This window comes from Tachysurus fulvidraco, chromosome 2 (assembly GCF_022655615.1).
Source record: "Tachysurus fulvidraco isolate hzauxx_2018 chromosome 2, HZAU_PFXX_2.0, whole genome shotgun sequence".
Classification (NCBI taxonomy): domain Eukaryota; kingdom Metazoa; phylum Chordata; class Actinopteri; order Siluriformes; family Bagridae; genus Tachysurus; species Tachysurus fulvidraco.
The window spans coordinates 28,802,954-28,819,099 of record NC_062519.1 but is presented as its reverse complement, the minus strand read 5'-3'; the positions used below and the strand labels follow the sequence as shown (position 1 = coordinate 28,819,099).

General features: G+C 40.6%; 1 protein-coding gene across 4 annotated transcripts in view; it reads right to left on the bottom strand.

Annotated features, from left to right (window-relative positions):
• nlgn1 (neuroligin 1) overlaps positions 1 to 16,146 on the bottom strand; it is a 243,145-nt gene that overhangs the window by 167,610 nt on the left and 59,389 nt on the right. For 2 of the 4 annotated variants that reach the window (XM_027169793.2, XM_027169794.2), the window contains exons 2-3: positions 9,834 to 10,620; positions 9,085 to 9,144 (exon numbers count right to left, since the gene is read on the bottom strand). In XM_027169793.2, coding sequence (XP_027025594.1) covers positions 9,085 to 9,144; positions 9,834 to 10,308 — 535 coding nt within the window. In that variant the 5' untranslated portion in view covers positions 10,309 to 10,620. The remainder of the gene's footprint in view (positions 1 to 9,084; positions 9,145 to 9,833; positions 10,621 to 16,146) is intronic. The other 2 variants (XM_047810386.1, XM_047810387.1) reach the window with 1 other exon arrangement.

Here is a 16,146-nt window from a genome sequence, read left to right as displayed (position 1 = left end):
GCTCTTCACTGGGCGAGTTGTATCAGAGTGACAGCACAATTACACAAGTCCACTCAGAGGAACAGCGACTCAATGCAGAATTAATTCCACAATGCTTCGATCGTTAGTGCCTTATTCTTACCAGAACCAACAATCGTCGTATTGCTTGCGTTCTGTTGCTGTGCAGAAGTGCGTCTTTTCTATTAGTAATGCGATAAAAGTCATCTGTTCTTTTTGTTCAATGCACTAGCAGACGTAGGAAGACAGAGCGCACGTTCGTTCTTGTTAAAGAGTTCTGCAACAGGCTTTCTGAATTTATCACGACTGCTATGAATCTGCTGAGTGCAGTAGCTCATCTATACATCTCTCTGCAGTGTTCACATCAGCACGTCCACACAATCAAAGCACAATACCATTCAGTATCGAATTAACTGCCAATCATGCCTACTCCATTTTGGTGTATATGACATATACATTATATTATATTGCTTTTTTTGAATTATATTATGTTACTGTCCATCCTGATCATTTGCAAAACCAAGATTTTTTGCCACTTGAGTAGACAGGACAACTATTTCATTCTTCCTATATTTCATTCAGCTACAAAAGAGCAGTTGCACAAACTAGTCGATTAATACGTGCACATGCTGTAGCCAGGGCAGTGGAGAATATTTTAGACTAGATAAAGTGAGTCCAACAATCACAAAGAGTAAAAATGTAAATAAGACACAAGACTGTCACCCAAACTGTGATTAAAAGCCTTGCACTACAGGAACTTTAACCAGCACTTGAGCCATGGGTTGCACATCACTTTCAATCTCACTCACCTACAGTAGGTTAGATTTAGATCAGTGCTTAGTGCTTAGTGCTTATCTAATCCAGATTATACTCGAATGCTTTTGAGGCCACGTCTACATTAATCCGGATCCATTTAAAAACTGTGTTTTCGTTTAAAATGCTCCACGTCCACACTACCATTTTCAATCATTCTCAAGAAGTTTGTCATCTTCACTGAATTGTCTGCAAACCCGTATGCCCTGAACTGTGCATGTGTAAAACCTAAGACGACACTTCGAAGTACAGAATTTCCGCCTGACATTTGTTTACTTATATTTACTTATTGCTTCTTTATTTATAAAAAGAACAATTTGGAGTATTTGTTAAACAGACATTAATCTTTAACAAGGCTGTCAAAACGGAGAGTAAACAACACAAATGCTGTACGGTGTCACCCGCCATCTTGTCTGAAATGGTCGCATGACTGCGTCACATGACTATAATTGCATCGTCGTTTTCGAAAGCCTCTTTTTGCAGTTTTCGCAGGCCACATTGCAACGCCAAACGGTGTTTTCAAATGTATTCACTTTGAAGAGTGTTTTCAAAAGGCTTTGGTTTTGTTGACAAATTCGCCGTCTCAGTGTGGATGGAAGACTGAAACAAAGAGAAAAGTATTCGATTTCAAATGAAGACTTCCTGAGACTGAAGTTGAACACGGTGGGGTCCATATCGTCACCTGAAAATCACTCTCTGCTGCCAAGGATGGGCCAACAAAAACAGCCTACAGATCAAACATGAGATTGCTGTTGATGTTACACATGGCTAAAAACAGGCGTTTACTCAATCATACTTTTTGTGTACTTAGTTACAGAAATGATTCATATGATCATTTTGGGTTCCTTTTTGAGATTGATTACTTTAAAGTTTGCCTCCTCATGTGGTTTCAGGGAGTTTTTCCTTGCTCCTGACACCTCTGGCAGGCTTATTAGCTTGATCGACTTTTTCCGATCGTACGTTTTTTATATTTAGAACTGCTATATTTCTGTAAAGCCTCTTTGTGACTATATCAATTGTTTAAAAGTGTTATCTGAATAAAACCGAATTAAATTATCAGCATGGAAGAGCTACTAGACGCTGCTGGAGACATAACGTGCTCCACCCAGTAAAGCGGCTCATTGTGTTGATGAATATGAGCTTCCATGCTGCGGGCGCAGTAATCAGCACGCAGGCTTCTGGAATCAGTGCTTTCAGCTGAAGCGTTTCTGTAGCCGGCTCATCCACATGGGTCCAATTTAATCCATATATTCTTAAGTAGTGTGATATGATACACTACTGATAATTTTGCACGTTTATTAATCAGTTATTTTTTTAATTCCATCATTAAAATTTGCAGCTTAAAAAAAATACAAAAAAACGCTGACGCTAGAAATGTAATTTGTAGTCTGTGTACAGTATATGTGCTAATTAAAGGAGCAGGTCAGTGAACTCTTAGCTGTTGTTTATCAGCATTTATCTGCACTAGAACTTACTATTCTTTTAAAATACAATAAGTGGAATATGTTTTTAGTAACTGGATGACTGGAAGGAATTACTTACTCATTAATACAAAGTGTTGAGAAAAATGTCACACACACACACCTAAAACTTGTGTCCAACACAAACACCCTCAACTGGAAATAATCCTGTTTAGGATGGACTCATTTTTCACTTTCTGTCTGAAGGAGATTACTGATTTTAAGCATGAGGTGACAAAGCTTCTTATTCAGGTAAAATACAATCTACTTATGACGCACAGTTGCACAATAACATAAAGCAGAATGCCACAGTCTGATCTAGTTCTTACATTTACCGGCTAAACAAATCTGTGTGTTATGCTTACTGTAGGTTAGCAAACCATACAGAATAAACCTGAGATATGATTATTATTTTTCCAATTCGACAAAAAAAAGAAAGAAAAAAAAAGAAAAAAAAAAGACTTGAATATGCTTCAATTTCAAGATTGAGTGTGTGTTCAGTCACAAATTTTCTTTCCTCTAGTTAATCTTCAGTCCTCTTCTGCTTTCCTAATGTATTGTTTTAAGCAAGTGCCAAACTAATCCAGAAAGATTATCATTACAAATAAACTTGCAGCTGTGTTACATGCTGGAGTTATTATCGGAAATGCCAACAAATAACAACACTGAAGCGTAACCACAAAAAATCTCATACAACTCTTGTTTCTGTGGCGTTACTTAATTACGTGGGAAATAAATGTTAATCCTAATAAAAAAAAAAAAAACTGCTGCTGCTGATTCAAATAGCCTTCATTACAGTCAGCAAAATGGTTTTTAGTATTGAGCTGGAAATGTTCCCTGGTCTAAGAATGCAATCTGAGCAGTCAAAAACTGCACACAAGAGGGAGAACGGCATATCGCTTTCTAAGAGTGCAGTTGAAATCAAATCTTACAATTATGTCAAGGAATTTCGCTCAGTGTTGAAGGTGCAGCGACAAAAACCCTTGACAGAATCTGCATGGATTCAGAACCTGAAAGACTACGGACTACTTGCTGATAAACACAAACCACGAAGCGAAAAAGACATCTACAATGCAAACACCATATATGGAAAAAACTAGGCATACAAATGTGTGTATACTGTATAATATTCTGTTCTTTTGTAATGCTGAAAGGAAGCAGCCTGAAGCCATGAATTTCCATCTAACGCTTCCCTAATTGCAATTTTCTCATTTCCATTACTAATGTATGAGTGCAAAATAATTACACTTCATATTGTCTGCAGTTTAGTTGCCAAACAGCATGTATGTTACATTACCTGCATCCATTTGAACACTGCTATATTTTCTTATCAGTCATAATTAAGCTTTTTTCCCCCCCTTTTTACTTCAGTCAAATTAACGCACAAGAATAAACATTGTAATCGTGATTCCTTTGTTCACCGATTCAGAACTCAGACTGATGGTTTTGGTAAGCCATGCTCTCACAATGCTGCATCCTCCACAGGGATTTATAATGTAAGCCAAATCGACTTAGGGAAACGGGTCATTTTGATCGCTCCAGGAATAATTCATGTTTGATTTTCTGGGTGAGTCAGACAGCAGAGAGGCAGTAAGAGACAAACAACATCATGGCATCACGCTGCACTTTCGATATTTTGCTCTGTCTCCACCCACATTCACCTGCCTGCTGGTTTGCTTCTAAACAATAATTTACACACACACACACACACACACACACACACACACACACACACACACACACACACACACACACACACACACTCACACACAACACAAGACAGTTTTTTTTACAGTTTACAATTTTGCTCTCATATCTTTGTCGGGTCAGCAGGTGTTGGGTTTATTTTCAGTTAGTTACAAGCTAAAAGCTGTATTCAGAGTTGAGTTAATTATGCACTGTGAGGATTTATTGTCGACAATTTGGCACTTCAGGATTCAACCCTCACACTTAAGCACCATTTAGTTGTTATGTAAGTCTTACGCATGCACGACAAAGTGTCAGTTACGGGTGATGCAGGGTCAGTTTCAGTGATACAGACCAGTGCTAAATGTCTGACAGTCCGAATGAACCACACATTCAGGTTTGGGGCTGTAAACGCATTAAATATACAAACATGACTCTATTCATCAATTATTCGTACTGTCCCTTTAAAACAGGGGTGTCCACAGTCCAAACCCCCGGGGCGAAATCAACCCACAGATAAATGCTATCTGCCCCACGGCTTTTCTCCTTCGTTGCATGATAGGCAGCCCGTCGGGAAGCATGCTGCAAATTTACCTAACACGCTTAGCTAAACAATGAGCTAAAATTCAATTTTTATTCTGATTACACCTGCTAATTCATTTACAGCATGATATTTAGTCATGGCTAGGGACAAACGGCTCAAAGTTAACAGTGAGCGGGGTCGATTTCAAACGAGCTGGAAACTACTGTGTGTGAAAAAACCTTTTGTGAAGTCTTTAGAGAGTCTTTAACTAAAGTGGACTTGCAGTCGGTTATCAAAAGCGACAATTTAATTGATGTTTATATTTGTTTTCCTAATTACACCTGGTCCCTGAATACGGTGGATGAAATAAAAAGTTGAGTAATTTCTACACTGTTCACCTGATTTACATGTAAATACTCTTAAATTAAGTTAGAAAGCCTGCAGTTAATGCATATGGATATTCATTACTTATCATTACCACCTTCCGGACCCTGATCCGGGATTGTCTAGATGATTGTCTAGTTGTGTGAATGAATAATTGCCAGTGCACCACATAGAAAGATTCGACAATAAACTGCAAAATATTGTTGTATGTGTTAGATCAAGTGCTATTCCATAAGCAGCTGAATAATGTGTAGGACTATTTATAGAGCGATATATGTTGAAAATACACTGCACACCTTTTAGACGTTAAAGTAAATGCTTGCTAGTATGTCATTCGTGTATTAAATTAGACTTTCTTCTACTTCAAAATGTTTATGTTACACCATATTTACCAACCAACAAATAAATGCTATTTTTGTCTTCAGTCCACATTTTCTATTCCTGTATTTTTTTTCTTCTTCATTCTTGCATTGTGTTAAAAGCTAGTGTATTGATCACTCCTAAAAATCCCCCATGCCAGGTGATTCAGCTCAAGAACAATCTGGCAACCTCAAAGGCATGAAGTCCATGGTAATTTGCAATCTGGATGGATTAACCTTCTCTTCGCTTTTTCTGTGTAAATAATGGCGCAACACTTGTACTTAAGCTGCCTTAAAACCAAAATGAGACAGGGCTCTAGACAAGGTGATGGAGATGGACGAACAACAGAAAGAGGAGAAAACAAATAAAGGAGATTGAGACAGAGGGGAGAAAAAATATATCAGGGGGAGAAAAAGGGAAAGATTGTGGCTGTAAGAATCCACTCCTGCCTCAGTTCTCAGTTGGAAGCCTACATCACAGCCCACCTCCCACAGGACTCCTGTCAACCATAGCAAAACTAGGACAGAAAGAGTGTGACATACAGAGAGAGAGAGAGAGAGAGAGAGTGAGAGCGAGAGAGGGGGAGAGAGAGCGGGAGAGAGACAGACAGACAGAAAGACAGAGACAGAGAGAGAGGAGCGGAGAGTGAGAGAGGAAGAGAGAGAGAGAGAGAGAGAGAGAGAGAGAGAGAGCGAGAGAGAGAGAGTGTGTACGTGTGTGTATGTGTGTGTGCACATGTGTGTGTATGGAGAAAGACTACTTACATCACACAGTATATATCACTCAGTACATATTGTTAAATCTGATAACATGTTCCCAAAATTAGTCAGGCATATTTTTGCAAGCGTCATAAGATCAGTCGTTTAATGTTCCTATGTGGTCCCCTTCTGGCCTTTTTGTGAAATACTAAACATTTACACCCTCCTAAATCTGCGTCGCATTCGGTGCTCCGCATGTTGTGTATACATATTTATGCTCAGAAAAAAAAAACCCTATGCACTTCAATAATGTTTCTGAATTCTTCTTCTTCTTTTCCTTATCATATATGTTTGCTGGAACTGCAAAACAAATACTTCTTATATAAAATCTCAAATCTCTTATATTTTACTCTCCACAGTGTTGGTGAATGCTCAAATCTGATTGGTGCATTAATGTGCATTCATTCCATATAATAGCTATGAGCTGAAGGTTAATATTAATGAACTCGTTCTAAAAGTTTGTTGATTTATTAAAGTTTATTCATTCTTTCAAAAACTGTTGATGTGGTGAAGTTTTTTTTGTCCGGAGAGGTTTTTTTTTGTTATTAAACCATATGACACTGTGAAACGTACCTAAGTCCACTTCAGTTTATAACAAGACTCACACCACCTCGTCATCATCATCAAAACAGATAAGAGCGCTTATACACACTGTAGTGATGAGAACATTTTTCAAACGTTCACATGCCTTAATAGAAATGAATAAAAAGATATTTAGTCGAGAAAACAGAACAGGGTTTTTTGCTGTTAGCGTGAAAAGAGATCTACAGAGATGCCAATAAGGCTCGTGTTTAAACGCCGCCAGTGACTTACACCTCAGGTGGTGACACGGAGACTGATGTAAATGATGCTGATTAACAAAGTGAGAACTGATTTCTCCTTGTGCACTGATTATTCTGTAACATATAGCAGTGTTGTTGTGGGTTTTTTTTTTAGCAGATTAGGTTATAAATGTACTTTCAGTGGAATTGGGTTGTCTTTCAGTGGAATTGGAATAAAATGTTTAAACGCAGTTTTCTCTGTTTTCACTTTTGGGCAGAAGTGACTTTAGAAATGTGATCATGTGAAGGCTTTTCCCAGGCTGCCACCCGTTACCTTGCTATTAACCTTTTCTGAATTATGATTAACATAAAGGTCATTATTTTAGGCCACAGAAAATTCCTCAGAAAAGTGTAGTTTTTTCTGATCAGGCTTCCCCTGCCCTGAAATGCACCCTGGATAAAGAAGAAAACTCGTCCATATATATATATATATATATATATATATATATATATATATATATATATATATATATATATATATATATATATATATATATACAGCAACTTGTAAGTCTTTTGTGTATTGTTTTTTTTTGTATTTTGTATATTGTCTTGTAACCTTTTGTCCTGCACGGTCTTTTGTCCTGCACTGTTTGCACCATGTTGCACAGAAACACTTTATGTATCTAGGACTACTTACTAAGTCCTTATAGCTCTGTCTATGTTGTATGTAGCACCATGATCCTGGAGAAACGTTGTCTCATTTCACTGTGTACCGCAACAGCTATACAGTATATGGTTAAAATGACAATAAAAGCTACTTGACTTGACTAAACCACTGTTCTGAAAACTGTGAGAGACTACGGTAAAACCACCGAAATAAATTCACTTCTCTCAAAATTGAAAAAATAAATAAATAAATAAAAATAAAAATCATCACCTCGGGTTTAAAATCATTCCGTGCAACATAGTGTGTTTAAACCCATCAGTGTGTGCTTCATCTGATGCCTAGGGGCTAGATTTAACATCAACCACCAATTAGCACTAATCTCATTTGCACTCATTTAAACATTACATTAACTAAGTCTTTGTGAAATATTTGATGATATTTTGGGAAAGAAATGAAAGCTGACAGTACAGCAGGAAAAAAAAATAAATGACGAGCCAGTCAGCATAACGTTAGCTTTTCTCTCCATTCACACTGGATCAGATTTCTGACCTGAGATCAGCTCTGATTTCTGCTAATGAAAGGCTTTCTCTGCAGCTGTAATGAGGCAAATGAACAGTAAACCTGCTGAAGCATTATAAACATTTAGTTATAAACAGTACAACTTATTCACATTACAGATGACATAACAATTTCACAGCATTTTTATTGACTAAACACACTAAACACAAACAAGACAATAGTATGAGTCTCCCCACTGGTCTCCACTCTCTGTCTTTCTTTCTTTCTTTCTTTCTTTCTTTCTTTCTTTCTTTCTTTCTTTCTTTTTTGTTTTCAGTCCAAATGATCTGATTTTATGAAATGTTAATCCTTTGTGGGGACGCAGGCTAATTTCGCCAGCTGTCACAACTCTGCAAACAGATAGCTCTGACAAACACACGGTGGGGTTTAATGGGTGGAGGAAGCCGGTGGATTTGAAACGGCTTGTGTTGTAATGACTGCTGAGCGTTTTGAAGGAGGAAATATTTGATTAGTGCGGATTAGAGAAGTCAAAGGACAGAAAAGGTCAGAAGAGAAGAGGGAAATGTTAACCTCGATGGTAGGGGGTGGATGAAGGGTAGAGGTTAAGAGAAAGCAGACAGAACAGGAAGTTGGGCCACAGCCATCTCCGCTCCATCTGCCATCTCCGTTTACATGTCAGAGTCTCAGCCGTGTTTTTTTTTTTTTTTTTTTTTTTTTAATTCCTCTTTCTTGGCTCGTCATAGCAAGACAGGTCAAAGTGGAATCGTAAATGACTACATTAATCATAGAGGCTATCGTAAGGGGGCGGTCACTAGACACGGTGCAGGTCATGCTGTGTGGGAGGGAACAGAGGGAACGGAGTGTGTGTCGGACGTTATCTTGATGAAGCCGTTATCGATTTAGCTAGTGTAAGCCAATGGAATTCGGATAATGTCTCTTTTAATTGAGATTACATTTTGCAAGTTCAACGTGCACTCATCCAATTTAAGAGTGGGCATGGTCCCGTTTAACTCCTCATAGATGGAATCGAGGGTGAGCCAATCGGTGAGCCGAGATCTTACAGCTTCCTTTTTTGATTAAACAAACTGTGGGATGGAGGGGAGATCTTTTGTCTTGTCTTTTTTTTTGGTTTATCATGTCAGTGCATACATACCTCCTTTTCTACATATTTTCTTGCCCGGTTTCCTGGCACATTCCTTGGATATTCTTTTTACTGCAAAAATGAATAAAAGACTAAAGAATAACATGGAGCTCCGTTACAGACAGTGGGAGCATGCAAACAGCACTGAGAACAGGAGGGAAAAGAGGTTAACATGGAGAGCTGCTCTCACTGTCTTCATCATCATCATCATCATCATCATCATCATCATCTTCATCATGGTGATCATTATTACTCTAAATGAGGTTCTCACTCTATGATCCTAGCCTCATTGTGCCAGCACACACAATGGACACATTATATACTGCTGGCAGAAAAGTGAGAGTGAGAGAGGCAGGAGTTGAAAAGGAACCAGCTTCACCTAAAAAATGGACGTGCTATGGCACATGGGGGTGTGCTTGCGCAAGGGGATGGCGAGGGAGGTTAGGAGACATGTACAGCCACTCTTACTCACACTCACACGTCATTCACACTTACTTACATATATATATGTATATATATACATATATATATATATTTATATATATGTATATATATATATAGGCATTCGCTCACGTCACACACCCAACACACCCCAACACACACAAGTACACACATATACACAAACAGAAACACACAAAAGCAGTGTAAGGCATGTTGACATGCAGCGGTCATGCTTTTCTAGGTTCACTCACACCAAGAAGATACAGAGACGAGACAAAACGGATCCGTGGATCCACACCGCCACACACATACACACTCACCATCCTCTGTGGGCACGTAAATATTAAGGAAAAGACAGTCTTCGCTCTGCTCCTGCACGAAGGTCGAAACCACCTCCAGGCCGTTGGTGAACCATACGGGCAGCATGACATCAGGCAACCTGCCCTCCACAACGCTCTGTGGGCACACTGGGCCAAAGTGTGTGGCATTGCGGACGTCGTTCCAGGGCGTGGGCGGCTCGGGGGGCTGAAATCGCCTCTCCCCTGTAGGAGGTGCCGCGTAGGGCACGCCCAGAAACTGGATCACAGGCCCCAGAATCTCGTTGTTGAGTTCTTTCTTGAAGCCCCTCAGCTTGCCATATGCAGTGGTCACCACAGGATCCAACTCGTCCAGCTTCTCCGCAGCACCCACCCAAGTCTGGAGCGCCAAGGCCAGCACCCACAGTAGGGAGGGCAGCTCCAAGCCGGCGCCCATATCCAGCCGTGACTGCATGGCACTCCAGGGCCGACCGAGCATAGTTCACTAGTTCCCCTTCCCTCCCCACAGTGCTACAAAGCTCCGGTGCCGGTTTTATATCCGCTATATCCTTTGACTGAGCACGCTCAAAGCCGAGAGTTTGCACCTTCGGAATGTAGGATTCTCAAAGCGTCCAGTGGTTCTTCGCATGGCAAGAGCTCCGTCATCAAGCACTATGCATTGCAAAGCGACATCTTCGGCGCACACTGTTCACCAGGTCACGTCCTGTCTACACAGCCACTTTCCATGCTAGCTGTTCACGACTGGTTCTGGGCGGATAAATCAAGCCCGCTGAGGCCCCAAGTCTATATCCTGCAGGAAATAAAAAAGAATTCATTAGTGCCTGGATAGAGGCAGATGGGGAGTGCAGCTTTATTGAGCGTTACGGTCCTGCACGGTTGCCATCAAGCGGAATGTTCCAGAATCAGAGCTCAGCTATATGACGCTGCATCTATCATGCTGACCGCTGAGACCCGGCTAGTTTAAAGAGAAGCTCTGAACTCACTGACACTGATGCAGCTTTAAAAGAGGGTCAACTGGAGGAGAGATGCTATAATAGGGCTATAACTGAGGCATGGTTTAAGGTATTAAAATAAAAGCATCATAGAGAACCGTAAATAAAGGCAACACGGTAGATTTGTTTTCGTTTGGGCCGACACGAGGCCAGAAACAACCCTTTTTCTATGGAGACTGACATTAATGAGGATGATCCTGTAGACGAACAACATCTAAAGGAGCTGAAGGTAAACTCTGATACTCGCCAGCACATTTCTACTTCTTACTCAAGCACACGGGAATATTTCACCCTTGCATACATATAAAAGCTATTTTTATATCCACCACAGGAAACATGCCTTAATGAGCAAGACAAGTACTGTACATTCATAACCGCTTCAGCAGACACCGAGACAGCCGCGTTCAGATCCGTCCTTCATTTAGCGCACTAAACGAATGAACCGCCGCTACTCCCACAGCAACAAAATAGGGTTTATGTTCACAGACAACAGGACGCTTGTCCTGAACATTACTGTAGAGCCACACACAGGCTGAAAAACGCTCTGCTTTGAGCTCTCTAACAAGTAAATCATTCAGGCGTAGACATGGACGAGTCAGAATTTCCGGAGCAACCTTACAGTAGAGGCTGTGTCCTGAACAGAAAGGATGAATGAGTAGCACTTTAGAGTGACCTGCTCTCTGGTCTCAATAGCGTAAAGACCTTCTACTATGTTTACACCAAACTATGCTATAATGATACAGCCAGATGCTTTTTTTTTGGCTCTTGGTATTTATCGATACAGATCCTGATACCAGCTAATGTAACCTAATTAGTACCGGTCAAGCATGTTTCTCATTTAGTGTTATTTAGCTCTTCGTTTGTTTATAGATTTTACATGTACAGCCCTTACGCAGAGCGACTTTTTTTATATATCGTTTTATAAAACTGAGCAATTGAGAATTAAGGGCCTTACTCAGGGGCCCCCGCAGTGGTAGCTTGGTGGACCTGGGATTCAAACTCAAAACCTTCCAATTGGTAGACCAACACCTTAACCACTAGGCAGACAGGGTAGACGTTATAAGTGTAGACGACGGCAAGTCGGTGGAAAGGAAGCTGGCGTCTCCTGCTTAACTAACTGAACTTTTTTCCACACTACAGTTTCTCTGCACAATCACTTCACTCCTTCACGCTTTGTGTGTGCGCAGTTCAACAAACCTTGCACTCATTTTTAATGACCATGCTCACTGACACTGCACTGCACACTTATTAAGGGTGCATTTTAAACCCCAGAAGACTTGGGGAAATTTATATCTTCATATTTCCCACTGCCGTTTGTTTGGCTTTCCTTTGTTTATTAACCCAAAAAAAAATTGCATTTCTATTTGTAGTGTAAATATAAACGTCTTCGTCTCGTCCCACGTCACGGCGGTGCTTAATGGCTGATGTGAAAGTAGGCACTCGGCGTTTTAAAAATATTCCGATTTTTTTACCTTTCCTACTGTTTTTAAATGAGTTTGTAAAACAAAATGATACGTTATTTTTTCCATGCAAGTGTTTATGTATTCAAAGTAAACAGTGATATCAAAGCCACTATTTTGTGGCCCTAAAATAATCGCATTGTTTACACTGATGGAAAATATCCTCAGATGGAATGGATCAGTGTACTGGTAAAAAATATATATATATATATATTATTTCAACTTGAAAAAGTAAACTGTATAGAAGACAGAATCATGTTGTTGGTATCAGAACTTTTTTTACAATATTGTTATTGCACACATCATCCGGTTTGACGAAAACTACCACTAAAGCTGAAACGACTATTGATCAGCATAATTTAACACATGTAACAGCATTTCATGGTGAAATCATTTATGGCCCAGTCCTAAGAACCTCTACACGAGTTCCGTTTGTCTTACTGAGCCGTCAGATAATTAGCAAAAGCGCCTTGAAATCGTCGCCTGATTTATCTGTGCTCCTTTTATTTATCTGGCTCTCGGTCTTATCTTGGCCTGGTCCTCGTTTCTGCCCTTTGCGCTTCTGCCCTATTTCAAAACAAACAGCCGTTTATTGACGGGAGTGGAAAGACTGTCCGCGTCCGTATAAATGCGAGTGGCGTTCTAAAATAATTAAGCGAACGAATAAAACAAGAGGCCCGAAATGAAAAATCCGCCGCATTGATTGGTTCCTGTATTGTTAATGAGACTATAAAATGCTGGGAGGTTTTCTACAACAGAGCAGGAAGAAAAACTGCAGACAGGCCACGGCATGAGCCGATCCATGAGGCAATCCAAATATTTAGATTATAGAGGGCGAAATGGAAAGCCAGACACGAGGTTTGGCTGGTAAATGATAAAACACTGTCTGTGTAATGAGAAAGAACGTCGGAAATGATATAGAGGTGGTTGGGATGAAGAAAGTAGTTGAGCTTGCATTATCTGCAGGAAGTAGTTCTCCATCCTCTGTGGCTCTGCTCTGCTTCATCTAAAGCGGATATGAGAGCAATTAAAGGGGGGAAAAAATAGCGAGCAAAGAAAAATATAGCAATCAACTTGCTTCTTTCTTTAAAGCTGGAATAGGAATTTCACTGAAATATCAACCCTAGATACTAATAAAGCTAGAATTTTCAGCATGAAAATCCTTTTGTTTGGGAGCTGTTTTACTTTCATGCCGTGGTGATTAAAGGCATGTTCGCGCTTTTTGGTCTGTTTGCCAAATCTGTAAGTGAGTAAATCGAATGCTTTTGATTCATCCTGTTTGCTTGTCTGCTGCGTCTAACTAAACTAAAAAAAAAAATAAAAAAAAGTCGGTGTGTAAAAAGAAAAGTCTTAAAATCTTTTTTTTTTTTTTTTTTTTTACAAACAACTGATTGAAAAGGTTTTATCTGAAATCCACACGATTCTTTTATCTCCTTTTGTTTTCCTCAGTCCCGAACACATCCCATTTCTGCAGCGCTACGACTCCTCCCTTTTGTAAAGGGTTTTCTGGCTCGGTTTAAAAAAAACAAAACAACAACAACGTCAACAACAACAGCAACAAAAAAGCACCACGATTAAGCGCTTGGCTCTGTTGCTTAGATTCAGGGTTAATTTCAATCTCATTCCAATCGAAGTTCACCTGGAGTGAGAGCAAACCTCTGAGACCGAGTGACTGTTATGTTCTCACCTGCACTGAAAGCAAAAACACACCAGGCTTTAATTCAAACAGACCAAATGCGGCGTATGTGACAGCAGGTTTAATGGATTCTCTGACAACAAGCGTAGGGTCGGTACCATTTAAACAACTTTACTGTAAAGCTCCTGTTCCTAAAAGTGCTTCTTTGTATGTTCGGCAATTTCAAGCTTTTTACCCCTTCGACCAAGTCTAGGAGTAGTTCTGACCCTTTTACCCCTTGGAATTTCACACATGTCCAAAAAGAACCCAGATATTTCTCTCTTCGTCTCCTGTGTGCTATTTTTTGCCCATTACAGGGCACCTCTACTTTTTGTTGGTGATTACCTGAACAGCAGCACATTTTGCACAACAACACAAAACCGCATTACGGCTCTTTAAAAAAAAAAAAAAAACCCACTTTTTGTGCAGCATACCAAATACGCATGGAGCCTACACACTGAAGTAGGGAGCATTGCCGAGGTGAGAATTCAAATCATAGAACTTTTAATGAAGTTCTGAATATTCTCTCTGCAGGAGCTGGAAGATGGTTTTTGATTAGACGTTAGTGCAGCGTGGAAAACAAATGACCTATTATTTTAGCGTGAGCTGTCAGAAGCGCGGGACGTAGGGTGCGAAAGGCGGCTTATTGCCGCAGTCAGTCAACAGCCCAAACGGTCCATCACCATGTGCTTTAGGTCCACGCAAGCCTTGCTTGCTGACCTTAATGATCTCATTCCACCTCCAATCAGGCTTTGGGGAAATTTATAGGCGGCGGCTTATATGCCTATTTTCACTGATGTGCTTAGCTTGCAGGACTGCCCGGCTGCCGCTGGAGGAGGAATGACAATTTGTTTTTTCTTCTAAAAACCAGCTAAATTTGCAGAGGATTCAGAAAGCTCCACCCCCAGACCAACACCAACAACACACATACCCACCCAAAAAACACACACACACACACACACACACACACACACACACACACACCGTTCTCATCATTAAAAACATAAATACATCAATAAATAAAAAAGACCACATTTTGAGATACAATCGCTGTGTCCTCTGTATCTATGTCAAAGTTGTCACTTGGCCTTTTGGGGGCTGGAGTAATGAGACGTGATGCCTCCGGCTGAGGCTGGTTGTGCGTGTGTTTTTTAACAGGTACACAGACAATGTGAGAACAGCGGGGGGAGTTATTCTTATAGCGTGAGTGTGAAATGCACGTAGCACAAAATGAAAGGCATGGGAATGTGACTCGAGCACGATTGGCGGAAATGCTTCCTTAAGGCGGGTTTGGAGAGAATGTGTTACTGAACTGACTGAGGCTGGAGGACTAAAGAGCTTTGTATGTGGGAGGACAATTATTTTTAAATAATCCCTAGAGTTACTACTGCTTCTTAGATAAACCTATGTTGTATCTACATAAAACTACCGTATAGATCACCTGTAAATCTCTCCTCCGGGATATCGGCATATTTCACTTTTCTGGCCACAAGCTTTAGAATCCTGCAGAATTGTGCTTGTCTGTCATTTCCATGTACTGCTGATAAACAGCTATCGACGATGAGATCACACGTGACGTACGGCTAAGTATGGTGAACCATACTCAGAATTCGTTCTCTGCATTTGACCCATCCAAAGTGCACACACACAGCAGTGAACACACACACACCGTGAACACACACACGGAGCAGTGGGCAGCCATTTATGCTGCGGCGCCCGGGGAGCAGTTGGGGGGTCGATGCATTGCTCAAGGGCACCTCAGTCGTGGCCGGCCTGAGACTCGAACCCACAACCTTTGGGTTACGAGTCAGACTCTCTAACCATTAGGTCACGACTTCCCCCAGGTCTGGAGCTGGTTGTCTGCACTGCCACTCGAAGCAGGAAGCAGGAAGTCCCTGGTCATGCTGAGTGACAGAAAGCAGCAGTGAGAACAGTAAGAGTACCTGAGAAAACTAATGTATAACATCTAACCATCAAGTTAGAACGTTCCAGGATGTGATGGACGAAACTCCCTGCTTGGTCGTCTGTTCTGGAATAAAAAAGAAAACAAATTCTCCAAGCTTTTTTGCACTCAGAAAAAGTGAAAAAGATCTGAGTTAATTCACAGTCCCTGATTTAGTGGATGCCTGCAGTAACGTGGTAAAGCAAACAAGATCTTGCAGCTCAGCATCTATCTGCAGCTCTGCTCC